The sequence below is a fragment of the Lepidochelys kempii genome, chromosome 8 (assembly GCF_965140265.1).
Source record: "Lepidochelys kempii isolate rLepKem1 chromosome 8, rLepKem1.hap2, whole genome shotgun sequence".
NCBI classification, from domain to species: Eukaryota; Metazoa; Chordata; order Testudines; family Cheloniidae; genus Lepidochelys; species Lepidochelys kempii.
In genome coordinates, this window is record NC_133263.1 from 32,430,962 (window position 1) to 32,447,647 (window position 16,686).

At 45.1% G+C, this 16,686-nt stretch overlaps 1 protein-coding gene across 1 annotated transcript in view; it reads left to right on the plus strand.

The window, feature by feature from the left end:
• Positions 1-1,102, plus strand: part of GABRP (gamma-aminobutyric acid type A receptor subunit pi) — a 29,612-nt gene extending 28,510 nt beyond the window's left edge. Inside the window, exon 9 of the mRNA XM_073358174.1 lies at positions 800-1,102. Within this exon, the coding sequence (XP_073214275.1) occupies positions 800-1,102 (303 nt within the window). The remainder of the gene's footprint in view (positions 1-799) is intronic.
• The last annotated feature ends 15,584 nt before the right edge of the window (positions 1,103-16,686 follow it).

The following is a 16,686-nucleotide window of genomic DNA, read 5'->3' on the forward strand; positions in this document are numbered from 1 at the left end:
TGGTGAGGCCTCATCTGGAGTACTGTGTCCAGTTTTGGGCCCCACACTTCAAGAAGGATGTGGATAAATTGGAGAGAGTCCAGCGAAGGGCAACAAAAATGATTAGGGGACTGGAACACATGAGTTATGAGGAGAGGCTGAGGGAGCTGGGATTGTTTAGCCTGCAGAAGAGAAGAATGAGGGGGGATTTGATAGCTGCTTTCAACTACCTGAAAGGGGGTTCCAAAGAGGATGGCTCTAGACTGTTCTCAATGGTAGCAGATGACAGAACGAGAAGTAATGGTCTCAAGTTGCAGTGGGGGAGGTTTAGATTGGATATTAGGAAAATCTTTTTCACTAAGAGGGTGGTGAAACACTGGAATGCGTTACCTAGGGAGGTGGTAGAATCTCCTTCCTTAGAGGTTTTTAAGGTCAGGCTTGACAAAGCCCTGGCTGGGATGATTTAACTGGGAATTGGTCCTGCTTTGAGCAGGGGGTTGGACTAGATGACCTTCTGGGGTCCCTTCCAACCCTGATATTCTATGATTCTATGATTCTATGGCACTTTCTAAATGTTTAAGTTTTGCATGTAACAACCCTAGCATTATGGGTCATCAACAGTGATAGGCCCTTCAGGTCTAAAGCATAGGGCTCTACCACTTAAGCTAAAGGAGTAACTCCCTTAGTTGAGAGCTGTGTGTAGTCTCTTATCTTCTGTACAGAGCAGTCAATAAAGAAGGATATGACACACTTAGCCAGTGCAATACATGTGTATCCAAATCACATCACCTAACGTTAATTGTGCTCTATCATCTCCTAGGGGCCTACCAAAGAAACTGAAGAAGTCAACATCACAAACATCCTCAATAGCTCCATCACCAGTTATAAGCAGAAAATAAACTTAGCCAGCACTGAGATTTCCAGCGATAACGTCGACTATTGTAACCTGACCATGAAAACCCATGACAAAATTAGGTTTGTGCTGAGAAACAAAATGCACAGGATCATCAGCTATTTCACAATTCAGAATCCCAGCAATGTTGACCATTACTCAAAGTTACTTTTTCCTTTGTTTTTCATGCTGGTCAATGTATTTTACTGGGCTTACTATCTGTATTTTTAGAAAATGACACCTTCATTCTCACATTTCAGAGGAGCTTGAAACCAGGTGGGACCAACCCACCTTTATTCCTTGATACCCCTTACTGGACAGAAAACTCACTGAGCTAATCCTACCACATTACACTCATCCTGGAAAGAAAGGTACATCTTCCATAGCTCATAGAAGGAGCTGCAATTCTCAGAACATTGGGGACCAGAAATACAGCCAGTAAACCCTTATTATTGCTCTATAACCAACATTTTTATCCTGTTCCTTGTCTTGAGTTTCTTTTAATACATGTGGGCCAGAGTGTACTTGTGATTCAGCCACTTTTCTCTCCATAGAATGCTATTAATCTACGATGGCAACTGTGATGCTCTGAATCTCGGGGGAACACCCTTCACCCCCATGTTCATCCTTATAATATGATTGTGTGGTATCCAATGCAAAGTTTGTCACATCAGCTGTCTTCGGAAGGCTCATGATGCGCTGAGCATTGTTGTTATAGTAATGTTATAGGTTGTAATTCCATGTATATAGTTATGAGGCTGAAAATGTGTCCTTATGGCTTAAAACAAACCCAGGCAAAAACTCTCCAGGAGCAGAGGGGCAGTTCATACCTCATCAGAGCATGTATTGGACAAACCCAGCCCAGCCTCACAAGAACAAAGGACGCTGGCCTAGGCAGCAACAAAGGATTGGACTCTCAAGTGAGTCACCACCCCCCTTCCCTTGGTCAGTTTGGGACTACAATGAGGTAATGCTCACTTGACTCTGAAGCGGGGGGGAAGCCAAGGGGGAAGAAAGAACATGATAAAAGGGAGAGACATTTGCCATGCTCTTTCTCTTCCACCTCCATCTACAGACACCACAACCAAGCATCTGAAATGCCGGTCAAAGGGGAGAGCCTGGCTGAAGGTGAGAAGCCTGTGGTGAGAAGGTGCCAGCCTGTGGTGAAAAGCATATAAGTTTGTAAGGACACTGAAAGTGTTAAGATTAGCTTAGAATGCATTTTGCTTTTATTTCATTTCACCAAATCTGACTTCTTGTGCTGTGACTTATAATCACTTAAAATCTATCTTTTGTAGTTAATAAATGTATTTGTTTGTTCTACCTGAAGCAGTGTGTTTGTTATGAAGTGTGTCAGAGACTCCCCTTGGGATAACAAGCCTGGTACATATCAATTTCTTTGTTAAATTGACAAACTCATATAAGCTTGCAGTGTCCAGAGGGCATAACTGGACACTGCAAGACTGAGGTTCCTAGGGTTGTGTCTGGGACCGAAGATATTGGCTAGTGTCATTCGCTTGCACAATCCAAGCAGCAGCTGGCAAAAGTGCTCACTCACATAGCTGGGAGCAGCTTACATGCTAGAGGCTGTGCAGGAAAAACCCAAGAGTGGGGGTTGTCACAGCAGAGCAGGGTATGGCTGGCTCCCAAAGTCGAGGATTGAAGTGATCTAGCAGATCACAGGTCCAGATAACACCAGGGGAAAATCACAGCAACCCTACTGCAACTTTTGTTACCTCTTGACAATTCTTGTTTCACAAATTGTACGGGAAGGCAAATAAAAAGCTGAGATTTTGCCTCTAACATTGCACTCCAAATATTGTTTGTGCTAGCTTGTGGGCAAGTGTTTTTCTGATGTCTGTTTTATCATATGGAAAAATGCAGAGTTGCATGGCGCACACACACGCACAGGATTTGCAGACGCAGGGAAGGTCATAGTGATGGAATTTGCAAATGCTGATCCCATTTGTGTGCCCAAAAATGGGTTCTTCATATAACAGCACGTCCATGTGAAAAATGGGTCAGTTAAAGGCCAGCTTCCATCCCCTTTGAAAACCATTTCTTATCTTTCGTTTTAAAAATTAGTCCATTTCTAGCCCTTGTAGTTGTAGAGAAAAGCTTGAAAACATGAAGCCTAAAGACTCCAAACCTACGAGGCTGATGAAAGGAATCCAAATGTAAAATCTCCTGATCTTTAAGCCAATCTCATGATTTTTGTTTGACCTGATTCATGATTTTGACCACTTGAGGTTGGCAATAGGGCACTTGTTTCTGTTCTTGAATAAAAGCCCAACAGCACAACCAGAACATCATGCAGGTGTTTAATCTCAGTACGATTTCTCTCTTCCTGCTTTTAAAAAAAAAAAAGTTCCCCTAACATTCTCTGTGCCTGGAGATTTATTGAGATCCCTCTTGAACTCCTACACTCTTGGATTTGAGTGCCTAAAAACTCATTATCTCCCTGTCTAATTCATTTGCTACAGTGTGACACATCACTGACTCTATAGATAATTTTTGTATGACTCTTTTAAAATTGTACCTAAGAGAAGTCCAGGCAGCTCCCATTGCTTCAAGATGATGGCACAAGCTGCCAGAACTGAAAGCCTTCTCGCCCAGTCCTCTTTACAGTTACAGCACAGATAACAGCAGCTGTGCAAGCTGCCCTGCCAAGGTGACTCGACTCCAACGCAATGAGAGAATGTCTACGTGGCATGGGACTAATACAGTCTCTGTAGTCCACACTGGCCTTGGCGCCTCTGCTCAGACACCAACAAGGGAGTAAAGTGAGGTGATGGGTTTTATAATGTAATCAGCTGCCTGCTAGGAACTGGATTGAGTTCACATTTCACGCAAACCACTGAACAGCCCTGACTGGATCTTTAATCAAACACAGATAGCTTAAAAACTGCATCATCTCTCAAGTTCCATGTTCTATTATTAAGCCCTTTGCCTCTTGCACCCTAGACTTACTGAGCAGGTGACATTGTGAGAGATGACATTTGTCAGGGCACTGGAAACCACAGAACTCCAGAAGCAACCTCCCAAGTTGCCAAAGCTGTGTGTAGCATATTCTGGCATGGGGAAGGAGTAGCACTCTGCAGGTCAATGGGTTGTTTAACAATGAAATGCCATCATTTACACCTCCTTCCTCAACAATAATATATTCTTGATGGTCTTTATCCATGCAGTCTCGGTAAGGGACAAAGCTGCCTTTGCAGATAGAGGTAGAGATGGAGTAATAGGTTGTTGTTTAAGTGTAGAACACTATTACACTTCTCCAGAAAGTCAAATTCAAAGCAGCGCTCGGGACCTAATTCTGTTTGTCGGCTCTATTTTGCTCACTCCAAAATCAGCATGACTGACCGCTTTGTTCTAGAAATGAGTTAAATGTGTGTGTCCCTCCACCCACACTTCAAAGTACTGAGCATTTGGGAACCAAATGCCATTTGGTATTGTGTATCTTTATGCTAGAGCGGATGGTTTAATTTCCTGATTTTAAAATAAGTCTCTTAAATAGATTGTATATGGCTGTTTTTTTCCCTTTTGATATATGCAACTTTCATTACATTACTAAAGGCATAATCTAGAAGTTCTTACTCAGGCAAAACTACTGTTGACTGCAGTGTGTGTCTTCAGGAGGAGTTTTGCCTGAGAAAGGACATATCTGCCTGCATATTTGTATTAGAAGTTGTGCAAGTATGAGTGTGTGCTGGGTATGTGACTGACTAAAGTGAGCTAAGTCTCTTACGAGGGTTTGTTATAGAAGGTGGGCAAAGCATATGAAACTTTATGGATTTCTTACTTTAATAACTTTTTATTGAACCATTTTGCTACAGTACATTGTGAAGGATCAAAACCACATATTCATAAATCATACCTTGTATTAAGTGCAGCACCAGAGAAAAAAATGGGAACCGAACAACAATGGCAAGTGAATAAACAAAATTCCAGTAATGAAATGTAGGCTTGTACATAGTGGCATTTAAACTCTATTCCATAAAATGTAATAAAGTGAATGTTTGAAATATAAAACCAAAGCCCTGGAGAGATCATCTGTTCTTTTAAAAATCACCACTTTCTTTTTGCGTCAATTTTTTCCTTTAATCCCAACTAAAATGCTGTTATCTGTTCTAAGCTGAGCTTCACACACAAGCACTTAACAAAGGGAACTTTCTCTATTATAGTGGAAGTGGTTAGCAGCTCCCAGGGTTGAGGCTGAGCACTCTATTTGACAACGCTACCTTTTTAAGAGGGGCTCATAACTTGTTCAAAGAAGTTCTCTGTGAGCTGAAATTCTTCTGCCCCTGCCCCAACTCAGAAAAAAAAACAACCAATATTTTTGAAAGTGTCAACACAATTCATTCTATGTGTTACTAGTTTGGGGTCTACGTTATATAGCATACACACTATATATATATAATAGTACCATACACACATATCCCACAAAGAAAAATCGTTACTTAAAAATTAGTTATGGGTGGTTCAGGGGAACATCCACCTACACAATCCTTTACAAGCAAGGAAATGCCCAAATGTGTTTGCATTCCCATTGAGCTGGCTTTCTGCAAACATTTGAGCAAAAGATTATCTGGCCAGATTATTCCTGGAGGTCCCGATTCAACAAAGCACTTAAGCACTTGCTTCACTTTAAGTGCAGGATCCTTCTTTAATGTCCTTTAACCTCCACAGTCACTTTCAGTGACAGACTCTAGCCCTTTATAAATAAGTTCCATACACCTCCAGCATGTACAATAACACAATGCACACACCCAACTCCTCACAAATACACTGCAACACAAAATCTTAAATCTGACCTCAGGTGGGTGCAACTGGAGTAGCCAGGAGGCTGTTCTGTTGGACTGAGCTCAAACCAGCCTCCAGCTAGGCCCAAGATTTCAGAGAAAGGGAGATAAAGGTGACATAAAGCCACCTCGGCCTCGTCCCACCACACCTGCACCAGAACAATGGAGGATTTGTCTCTGCTAGTGTAAATCAGTATAGCTCCACTGATTTCAATGGAGTTGCACCAGTTTACACCAGCTATGGATCTGGCCCCAAGAGTGCAGACTGATTCTTGTAGATCTATCACTTACCTTTGACACTAATGACCACAACGTGTTGTTCACAGTCACCATGAGGCATAGATAGAGTCACTCTTGAGATGCTCTCTTTTTTTTCTCTGAGGCCTCATCTACAGCTAAAACTTAGGTTGACCTAGCCACGTTACTCAGGGCTCTGAAAAAGCTCACACCCAGTGTGACACAGTTAGGTTGACCTAACCCAATAGTTCTCAACCTATTTATCATTGTGGGCCTCAGGTTGAGAACCACAGTGCCCCTGCAGTCCCTTATGCCCAGTGCCCCCCACACAGAGACCCCTCCACTGAATGGAACCATGAACGCAGCCTTGGGCGCGGGAGTGGGCAGCCGGCAGCCTGGACCCTGCTGAGTGGGGCCGGGCAACCGGGACCCAGCCCCTGCCGTGCCCCGCCAGGCGCGCAGGCTGGCAGCCAGGACCCAAGGCGTGGGCCAGGAACCTGGGGGTTCTGTAGCACCCCTGCAAACCGCTACTTCCCAGGGCCCCCCACCTCCTAAATGCTTTCCTGAATCAGGACTCCAATCAGGGAATAATACCAGCTGACTTAGATGACCAACCAACCACAGTGAAAATTTCAAATTTTGGCAGCCAACTATTCATGAATAATCGGAGGGATTAGTCACTGTAGAAATGTAGAAGTAATGTTCAATTTTTCCCTGGACACCTCATGTGATATTGCTTCTGGGCACTGCCACATTTCATGGGAAGCACTGAATGTGCACTTCCAGTGTAGCATGCTACTTAGCAACCTGGTCAAAGAAAACTGCATTCTTTGCTTCTGCTGTGCTAAGCACAACAGATGGAACCACCAAATCCAGCATGGGTTCTGTAAATATTTCTCTTACTGGGTTGTACCAAAGTCCTGCTCTTGGATTTTCTGTGGACAATTTTGTTTCATTTATTCTCATTGATTTTATAATTCTCATAATTTGTAAATGCTAGCACTGGGGCGGAGGACGGGGGAGGAATTTGCAACCAACAATTTAATTTGTGTTTCGCTTTGTGAACTGCCTGCAAGGGTGCAAGGGTGCAATTTTCTCTCACTTAGGCAGTATTCAATATTATTTGCTGAATAATATCTGTGAATAACTCTTGATCTATAGCTTGTTTGCAGGCACTTAATTATGAATACTTGATAGTCAAAATTTAATCTGCTTTGATTGGACACAGGTCCCACAGTGTGTTTCTTTTGCCTTAATTGGGACAAACACTAGCAGATAGAATCAGGTTTCCTCGTGCTTAGGAAACCTCGTGCTTAGGTTTCCTCGTGCTCAGGTTTCCTCAGCTTAAATCAGGCAGTTTCAGACCCTGACTTAGAAAGCACCTAAGCACATGCCTAAGTGCTTTGCTGAATCGGGGTCTCCGTAAACATTATGGCCAGTAAACTCATTTGCGCGAATGTTTGTCTGCAGAAACAAGTCGAACACAAAGGAAATGCAAACACAATCAAAACTAAATTATGAAAACAAAATGTGAACTAATATTCACCAAAGCTTTAGGTAGTATGTTCCCCACTCTAGTAAACATACATATTTCTGAAAGCAAAGGCAGATTAGGGGAGTGGGAACACCTTAAAGTAAATTTAAGTATTCAAGCAAATCTACTAGCGGGGAGGGAGTAAGGAGTATAGTACAGGGATAGAAAGAATGAAAGGGACTTGAAAGTAACAAGTGTGAGAAGCAGCCAGGCTATTCTAACCGGCCTCGCTCACACATATGCACGTGTGCCCATACACATACATACATAGGAGGAACTTTCTTAATATTACTGACATCTCATCTGTGGTTATCCACTTTCATAGTAAGCCCCCGTATGATGACATGGGCCAACCCCGGGAGTTTCATTGCAGTGTCGGCTGAGCCTGAGGGTCAGAGTTAACTCAGATTACCCACATGTGAGTTACTCCTCTCAAGTTAGCCTAGGGTCAGTGAGAGCAGCCACGCTGTGAAATAGTCAAGTTAGGGTTTGGGGTTTTTGTTAACTTTCACATGGGTTTATTTCCCTAACCACTATCAGCTTCTGAGAGGTATGGCCCAGCTGGGGATTCCTCTTCCCTTCTTACTCAGAAATCTACAGGGCTACACATGGCAATAAGGAGACACCAACATTGCTTAGACACTCCATTCAACGCCTCACAACTCTGCCTAGCAAAGCAATGTTGCTACTGCCACCCTAGTACATGTTCTCACTGGGCTCCTTCAGGCGCCACATGGCAGCCATGTACTTGGGGATCTCGCTGTTCCGGCATGGGCAGTACAGTCTGTGGTCAGTGTAGTCCACACTAACTAAGGGTGTGGTGTTCCATCCAATTTCCTGGCTCTCTGTCCGTGGCTCTATGTATTTCTTGATTGGGTCCAGTGCAGCATGGTGAATAAGATTCAGAAACTTGGCGTCTTCTGTGTTACTGTGTTAAGACATTGGTTTCCTGGTGATCATGTGAACCCATCTGAGGGATTTGACTCTGTACTTCATGTGCAGTTTTTGGCACTGCAGCTCCTTCTGAATGGTCTCACAGAAAATCTGGTTCTGATGCATCAGGTCAGGCGACTCCTTCTTGTGGCCCCAAACAGCAGTGAAGTTGCTGCATTCACAATGGCACTGCACTCACTCATTTGTGGCCCTAGGAATTCTGGGAGCACATCCTGTGATTCTTAGCAGTAAGCTGCATTGCACTATGAATTCCCTCTGTGTATTGTGGGAGAGCTAGTCTGTCCTTTCCGGGCATATGGCAGGGAGAGGGGGGCGGAACTGTGGGAAGGCATTGGAGGACTAGCGACGCTTGAGTGGAGCCAGCCTGCATCCACACTGCAGAATGGTCATGCTAGCAGCTGACAAGTTGTGCTTGCTTATGTTTTAGCCCATAACACCCCGACGGGCTGGTCAACGTGAGTTAAAAGCACCATTACATGCAGATAAAGGGGTTTTGTGTGTGGATGGGACTCAAGTTAGGGGCAACACTCTAGCTACAACTTGAGTTAACTTTGCAGGGAAGACAAGCCCTGATTGTATTAACAGGAGATAATTAAAACTGCCTCTTCCACAGAAGAATGACATGCTCCAAAGAAACTGTGAATGGGAGCTAAACAACGGCCACCAGCTGCTTAATGGGCAGGAAGCTTGATTGGCTCTGTAAGGTGCCTGCCAGCTTTAGAACAAAAGGGGGAAGTGTATGCACTGGCAAGCCCCTCCTCTCCCTAGGAGCTCCATTGGCCAGCCAGAGAGAGATGGAAGCTGATTGGCTCCTTGCTCCCCACAATCATTAATTTAAACCCATGCTGGGGGTTTCTTGAGAGTCTTACCCCTTTTAGGGGCCCCTCTGCTCCTCCCCCATAATTATATAATAAGAAACTATGGTTTTAGGTGCTATAGGTCTGACTGATCTCCTGGTTTAGCGGTCAGGAAGGAATTTTTCCCATCAGAGCCAAATTGTCTAAAGCTGGTAGGTTTTGTTTGTTTGTTTTTCTTCCTCCCTCATAGCATTACAGAGGTTAAATTGGAATAGGACTTAGAAATTTAGTATTAGGAATTGTATGAATGTCTAGTTCATAACAACATGTGGCCAGTGGGGATAAAAGACCAAGAAGGCCATTGCCCAGAAATAAGAGCGATGCAATCTCCCTGTGAACTGCAGGCCTAAGGGAAAAGGGAAGACCTGTAGTCTTCATGGAACTGGGTCCCTCTTTAATATCTTCTGTCCCCTTTGCAGGGGGGAGAGTGAGAGGATTCACCAGAAGAAAGTCAGCCCTCAGTTATGGATTTATGATAGGAGCCTTATGAATCCTGCACGGGACCCACTCTGATGCCTGGAATGGGGCGATGGGGTAGATAGCACCTCTCCCCAGTGTGAATTTAATAAAACTGCAGCCTGCCACTTAAATACACCCTTCTATCTGTCCTTGTTCACTTGCACGTCCTGATGAAAAACAAGCAATGTACACAAAGGAAACCGAACCATCGGTGCTTTAAAGGATCAGCTTTGACCTGGGTGGAGCAGGCAGGCCCGCCAACAGGAGGGCCAAAAGGGGCAATTGCCCAGGGGCCCAGGAGATTTAAAAGGGCCCAGGGGCCACCACTGCTGCCACAGTAGCGGCGGTGGTGGCCAGAAGCCCTGGGCCCTTTTAAACCGCCTGGGTGGGCCGCAGAGCTCCTAGGCATGTGCGGGGTGATACTAGCGGTGGCAAAGGCATGTTGAAGTCCTGGCCATGCTGGAAGAGCGCGCCCAGCAGTGCAGCCAGCAGCTCGCTGGGCACCAGCCAGCGCAGGCACAGTGTAACCCAAACGTCAGGCAGACCTTTCTAGGGGGCCCGTTGACTGTTCTGCCCTGGCCACAGAGCCGTCCCCAGGGTACGGCGAATTGGGGTGACTGCTCCAGGCCCTGCGCTTTGGGGGGCCCCACAGGCCAGCATGATTGGCCAGCGCGGTTGGTCCCGGAAGTGATGGGTCGATCCCGGAAGTGACAGATTCATCTCTTCTGCCCAGGGCCCCACACCCCTCTAGGGACATGTGGCCCTGGGGCCTGGAATTGCTGTCGGCGGGCCGGGAAGCAGGAGAGAGTTTCTGAGTAATTAATCCTGGCTGGGAAAGGGCCAGCCTCTGTCCAGGTTATATTTGGGGTTGGTAACCAATCAAACCCCACTGATCTCTTCTGCCCAAAGAGGAGGGAGGGAATAAGTGACATCCTGTGTGGAATTTAGAGCTTTGAGGGACCACTACTAACCTACAAATCACATGAAACTCATGTACCTCCTATTGTTCTGAGTAGCCCCTAATGCTGTGCTTTACTGTTCCTTTATATTTTCAGATTGCATTGTACAATGCTGCAAGTATATAGGGGGAAAGAGTAACATTGACCATACACAGTTAGTTAGGATTTGTTTGTGAGAGTCTTTTCCACACAGCATCAGAGAGACAAAAGTGTATTAAATGTAGGAAAATGTGATGGTAAGCCATAAGAAGGGGAACTGAGGGACAAGGGTCAACCTGGTTAGATTTTTAAGTTAATGGCATCCATTGTACAAGTGTGTGGCATTATTGACATGAATTGTGACTGTATAGATTATTGTTGCAACCACTGTTATATATTTGCAGCAAAAATTGTACAAAGGTTGTCGAGTGAGGTGTCGATGAAAGGATCATGATCTGCTGTTTATGATTGTGCTATCTGAATGCATGTATCAATTTTGTAGTTGAAAATATGAATATTGGCTATGTACTTGTATATCAATGTGTTTGATTCTAAGTAGCATTAGTGAAGCATTTGGTCAGCTTCTTGAGAAAAGAATTTGCAGATTAAGTGCCCAATCAAGAAACACTTAACTAACAATGGACCTTGGGAGATTCCAATCCACAAGAGAAGTCTTCCTGGTAACATTTAAGGTAGCATGTGAGCAATGGCTGCTCTCCCTGTAAAGAACTGAGTCATGCATGGACATGTGACTTGTCCATGTGACTCCAAACTCCATCTTGCTGCTGTGATTTTCCACAGTAAGAACAAAGGGGTGTCCTTCCACATGGCAGAGGATATAAAAGGCCTTGGAAACCCCTATATTTTGTCTTCAATCCTGCTTCTTACTTCTGGAGGAACCTTGTTACAAACTGAAGCTCTGAACAAAGGACTGAATGACCCATCCAAGCTGTGGATGTACTCCAGAGACTTGATTTGAACCTGCAGTTTATTCTGTCACTGCTACAAGCCTAAACCACTAACTGTGCCATGACTGTATGTAATTGATTCCATTTAACCAATTTTAGCTCTCATCTATATTTCTTTCTTTTTATGAATAAACCTTTAGATTTTAGATTCTAAAGGATTGGCAACAGCATGATTTGTGGGTGAGATCTGACCTGTATATTGACCTGGGTCTGGGACTTGGTCCTTTGGGATCGGGAAAACCTTTTTTCTTTTACTGGGGTATTGGTTTTCATAATCATTCATCCCCATAAGGAGCGGCCCTGGTGGTGGTACTGAGAAACTGGAGTGTCTGAGGGAATTGCTTGTATGACTTCTGGTTAGCCAGTGGGGTAAAACCGAAGTCCTCTCTGTTTGGCTGGTTTGGCATGCCTTAATAGTAAAGGAACTCCAGCTTTGGCCTTTAACTGCCCTGCAATGTGCCCTAAATTGATACTCTCAGTAGTGTCCCACCAGAGGCATCTTCGTTACAAAGTGTAAACAATTGCACAAGGTGAAATACAGAGAAGAATCAAGCCATAGGTGCCCCTGGGAGTTTTCCTGGCACCCCTTTAGCCCATGGGCCATGCTTGATTTTTGGGTTCTTCTCATTTGTTCCGTTTCTTCTTAAAAATGTTTTCTGCCTGCCTCACCCCTGAACCAGCATAAGCAACTCTTCTCTGATGCAGTATCAAGCACTCCTGGTACAGCTTGAACTCTGCAGTTTGAAGTCAGAAGCAATTTTTTTACCAAGATGAAAGATCCCAGATGGTTAATCTTATTGCCATACATGTGGCTTACATTATTACCTCAAAAATAAATGTATATATGTAAACATTACCATCTGCAGCAAGGAATCTTGTGCATTTTTAAAAGGTGAACGACCTGCTCAGATATGCTCCTACTGAACTGTTAGCAAAAATCTCTTATTTGCTTACTGTATTAAACATGGCAGCATGTAGAATGCCATAAAGCCACATCAAGGAAATGGGCTTTGGGCAGCTCCCGATTATCGCAGTGCTGTTTGACTGGCCAAAGTTGTGGGGTTTGTTTTTTGTTTTGTTTTTCCTCCAAATCCTCACATGGAAATAACTTTTTTGTTTGGTGGTGGAAGTCAATAACAGTAACCCATTGTGGTGCATAGCCCATCGTGAAGCTGAGATTAGCCAATGGACATGTTAACTAGAGTTGGGTGCTCGGTTTTCTTGAATTATTTATTTGACAAATTTTGCTCTTTTTTTCCTCTTTGTAGCTGTATATTGGTTTTAAAAAAAATCACATCCCCCAACTGATGTAATTCTATTAGTACAAACTCTGTGTAGACCAGGCATTAGAGTAAGAGCTCATACATTTTTAGAAATATTAGCTTCAGTCGTCTTCTGTACTGCGTGCAGTCTGGTATCTTATGTAAAAGCCACATTGCTTTTCCTGCCTAGAAAATGATTGTGGTGCAGTATCTCTCTCTGCTCTTGCTGCAGATGGAACTGGTTGGAAGATTTTCATTTTAAAATGTTTTGTCAGCCTGGGCAAAAAAAAAAAAATCAATCTGAAGTACGCCCTGTTGGACCGAGACAAAGGCCATTTGTCCTGCCAACTTAAACAGGAAACTAGCTAAGCTAAAAGCACTGGGGGTGAAATCCTGGCCCCATTGATTTCAAGACAGCCAGGGTTTCACCCTGGGCAATTCACTCTCACACATTTTTTATTCATATTCACTTTATCTGAGGTTTGGACTCCAGCTTTTATTTCTTTTATCAATCTTTTTATTAGGTGCCCGTAGAACATACAGACCCAAGGAGAATGATAACAAAAACTACTTGCCACTCGCCAATCATAAGAAACTGGGCTATCCTAGTAAAGTGTATATAATAATGCAAATGAAATGGCTCTGGGTTTTTTGATAAATGAATACCTAAATAATGGTCAACAACTCAAAACCCGAGCCATATAGGAATTGTTACCCTGCAGGGAGCTGTATGTCTTGGTTTAAATTAAACTACATCTATTATAACTTAGTACCCATAAAGTCAACAATTGTGCAAAAAAGGCCTTTCTTATCTGATGTGCCTGTATATATTATCCATTCAGTTACATGAGCTCTTTGGTGCAAGGACTGTCATTTGCTAAATGCTTGTACAGTGCCTAGCACAGGGGGCACCTAACCTGGTCAACCTCTAAGTGCTGCCACAATGTAAATGTTAATAAAGTCCCCAGAGCAGTAGTAATGGGGTTGTCCCAGTAAAGCCAAGGCCCAACCCTCAATGTCAGGTCTGTGTGGTGTGGAAACAGACAAGGAGGGGTTAACTGGATGTGGAGCAGATACATCTGGGATTTATTAACCTACCAAGTCCTATTGCCAGGAAAAGGAGGAAGAAGTAAGGAGTGGCCAGTATGGGGGGGTGAGATCAAACTCCACCCAACTGGAGACTGCTTCCCTTCTTGGACCTAGGAGGAGAGGGTGGGACTGGTGCTTGACTATGATTAGGCCCTGGAGAGAGAAGGCGTTTTGTTGAACTATTTACACCCTGAAAGCTAGTGGATTACTTTGTCTGTCTCTGCAACACTGGGATGTATGGCTCAGTTGTTCTTGGATTCTCATTAGCTCTCACTTTATAGGAATTGACTATATAAGGATTCATAATAGCAACAGGCTGAAAAATGATCTCTTACAGCCAGATTATGCCTGGTTCTTGGAGGTGTACTAGATGTGGAAGGAGAGACAGGTAAAGTGCTTGGACAGCCTCTTCATCCCCTGAAGCCCCTTATCTCTATGGCACCTTCATAGTAGGTGCCAGAATTTGGCTGCTGGTGTTAGGGAGTTGTCTGCTATTGCTACCTGCAATGCTAATAATGACCCCAACATGGCAGTACCTGGGTGGGCTCTATCCACCCCTCTTCCTAGCCCCCACTCTGTGCTGAACAGCAGCAAGTACTGGCAAGAGCACTGCCAGACCTTCTGATGGGTGCAGCAAGTCCTGCTGTTTATGGAGCTCTGGAGGCAGCATGCCTGGTGGGGTGGCCCCAGCATTACAGCTCTCCTAGCCCAGGACAGCTCTGCCTCACCAAGCCACCTTTGAGTTTTAATTTCACGCATTAAGATGAATGGACAACCCGTGGATTATCTTGTCTGGGCAGTGCTCAACACAGGCAAAATTCTGCACTCTTCTCTTCAGTGTACCGGATGTGCACTCCAGTACCACCATGTCAATGTCTCATAAGAACGGCCACACTGGGTCAGACCAACGGTCCATCTAGCCCAGTATCCTGTCTTCTGACAGTGGCCAAGGCTTCAGAGGGAATGAACAGAACAGGCAATCATTGAGTGATCCATCCCCCGTCATCCACTTGCAGCTTCTGGCAAACAAGTGTTCCTCACAAGAATCCCACAAGATCTATAGTATGCATTCAAATGCCCTTGAAAACTGACTGCCTCAAACAATGACCGTACGTAGACTGTTCTCTCATTTGACTTCTGTAACTAGTGTACATGTTCCTAAAGAGTGAGTGCATGATAAGACAATATCACTGCCCAGAGCTAAATCACTGCACTGGATCCTACTAAGAAAGACATGTGGTGCTAAAACTTGGCACTGCCATAGCCCTCAGAACAGGGGTGGAAAAACTTTTTGGCCCAAGGGCCACATATGGGAATAGAAATTGTATGGTGGGCCATGAATGCGCTCAAAATTGAGGTTGAGGTGCAGGAGGGGGTGAGGGCTCTAGTTGGGGGTGCAAGCTCCTATGTGGGGCCAGAAATGAGGAGTTCAGGTTGTGGGAGGGGGTTCCAGGCTGGGTTGTGTGAGGGAGGGTGAGGGCTCTGGCTGGGGGTGCAGGCTCTGGGGTGGGGCTGGGTATGAGGGACCTAGACAAATTAGAGGATTGGACCAAAAGAAATCTGATGAGGTTCAACATGGACAAGTGCAGAGTCCTGCACTTAGGACGGAAGAATCCCATGCACCGCTACAGACTAGGGATCAAATGGCTAGGCAACAGTCCTGCAGAAAAGGACCAAGGGGTTACAGTGGATGAGAAGCTGAATATGAGTCAACAGTGTGCCCTTGTTGCCAAGAAGGCCAATGGCATTTTGGGAGGTATTAGTAAGCTCATTACCAGCAGATCGAGGTACGTGATCGTTCCCCTCTATTCCACATTGGTGAGGCCTCATCTGGAGTGCTGTGTCCAGTTTTGGGCCCCACACTACAAGAAAGATGTGGAAAAATTGGAAAGCATCCAGCGGAGGGCAACAAAAATGATTAGGGGACTGGAATACATGATTTATGAGGAGAGGCTGAGGGAACTGGGATTGTTTCTTCTGCAGAAAAGAAGAATGAGGGGGAATTTGATAGCTGCTTTCAACTACCTGAAAGGGGGTTCCAAAGACTGGATGGATCTAGACTGTTCTCAGTGGTAGCTGATGACAGATCAAGGAGTAATGGTCTCAAGTTGCAGTGGGGGAGGTTTAGGTTGGATATTAGGAAAAACTTTTTCACTAGGAGGGTGGTGAAGCATTGGAATATGTTACCTAGGCAGGTGGTGGAATCTCCTTCCTTTGAGGTTTTTAAGGTCAGGCTTGACAAAGCCCTGCTTGGGATGATTTAGTTGGGTATTGGTCCTCTTTGAGCAGGGGGTTGGACGAGATGATCTCCTGAGGTCCCTTCCAACCCTGATATTCTATGAGGAGTTTAGGGTGTAGGCGTGTGCTCTGGGCTGGGACCGGGGGTTCGGAGGGTGGGAGGGGGATCAGGACTGGGGCAGGGGGTTGGGGTGTGGAAAGGGTTGCAGCTCTGGCAGGGGATGTGGGCTGTGAGGTGGGGCTGGGGATGAGGGGTTTGGGATGCAGGAGGGTGCTCTGGGCTGGGTTGAGAGGTTTGGAGGGCAGGAGGGAGATTGAGGCAGGGGAGTGGGGTGTGGGGAGAGGCTCAGGGGTGCAGGCTCTGGGCAGTATTTACCTCAAGCAGCTCCCGGAAGCAGCGGCATGTCCCTTCTCTGGCTCCTAGACAGAGGCTCTGCTGCACCCTGCCCTGTCCGCAGGCACTGCCCCTGCAGCTCC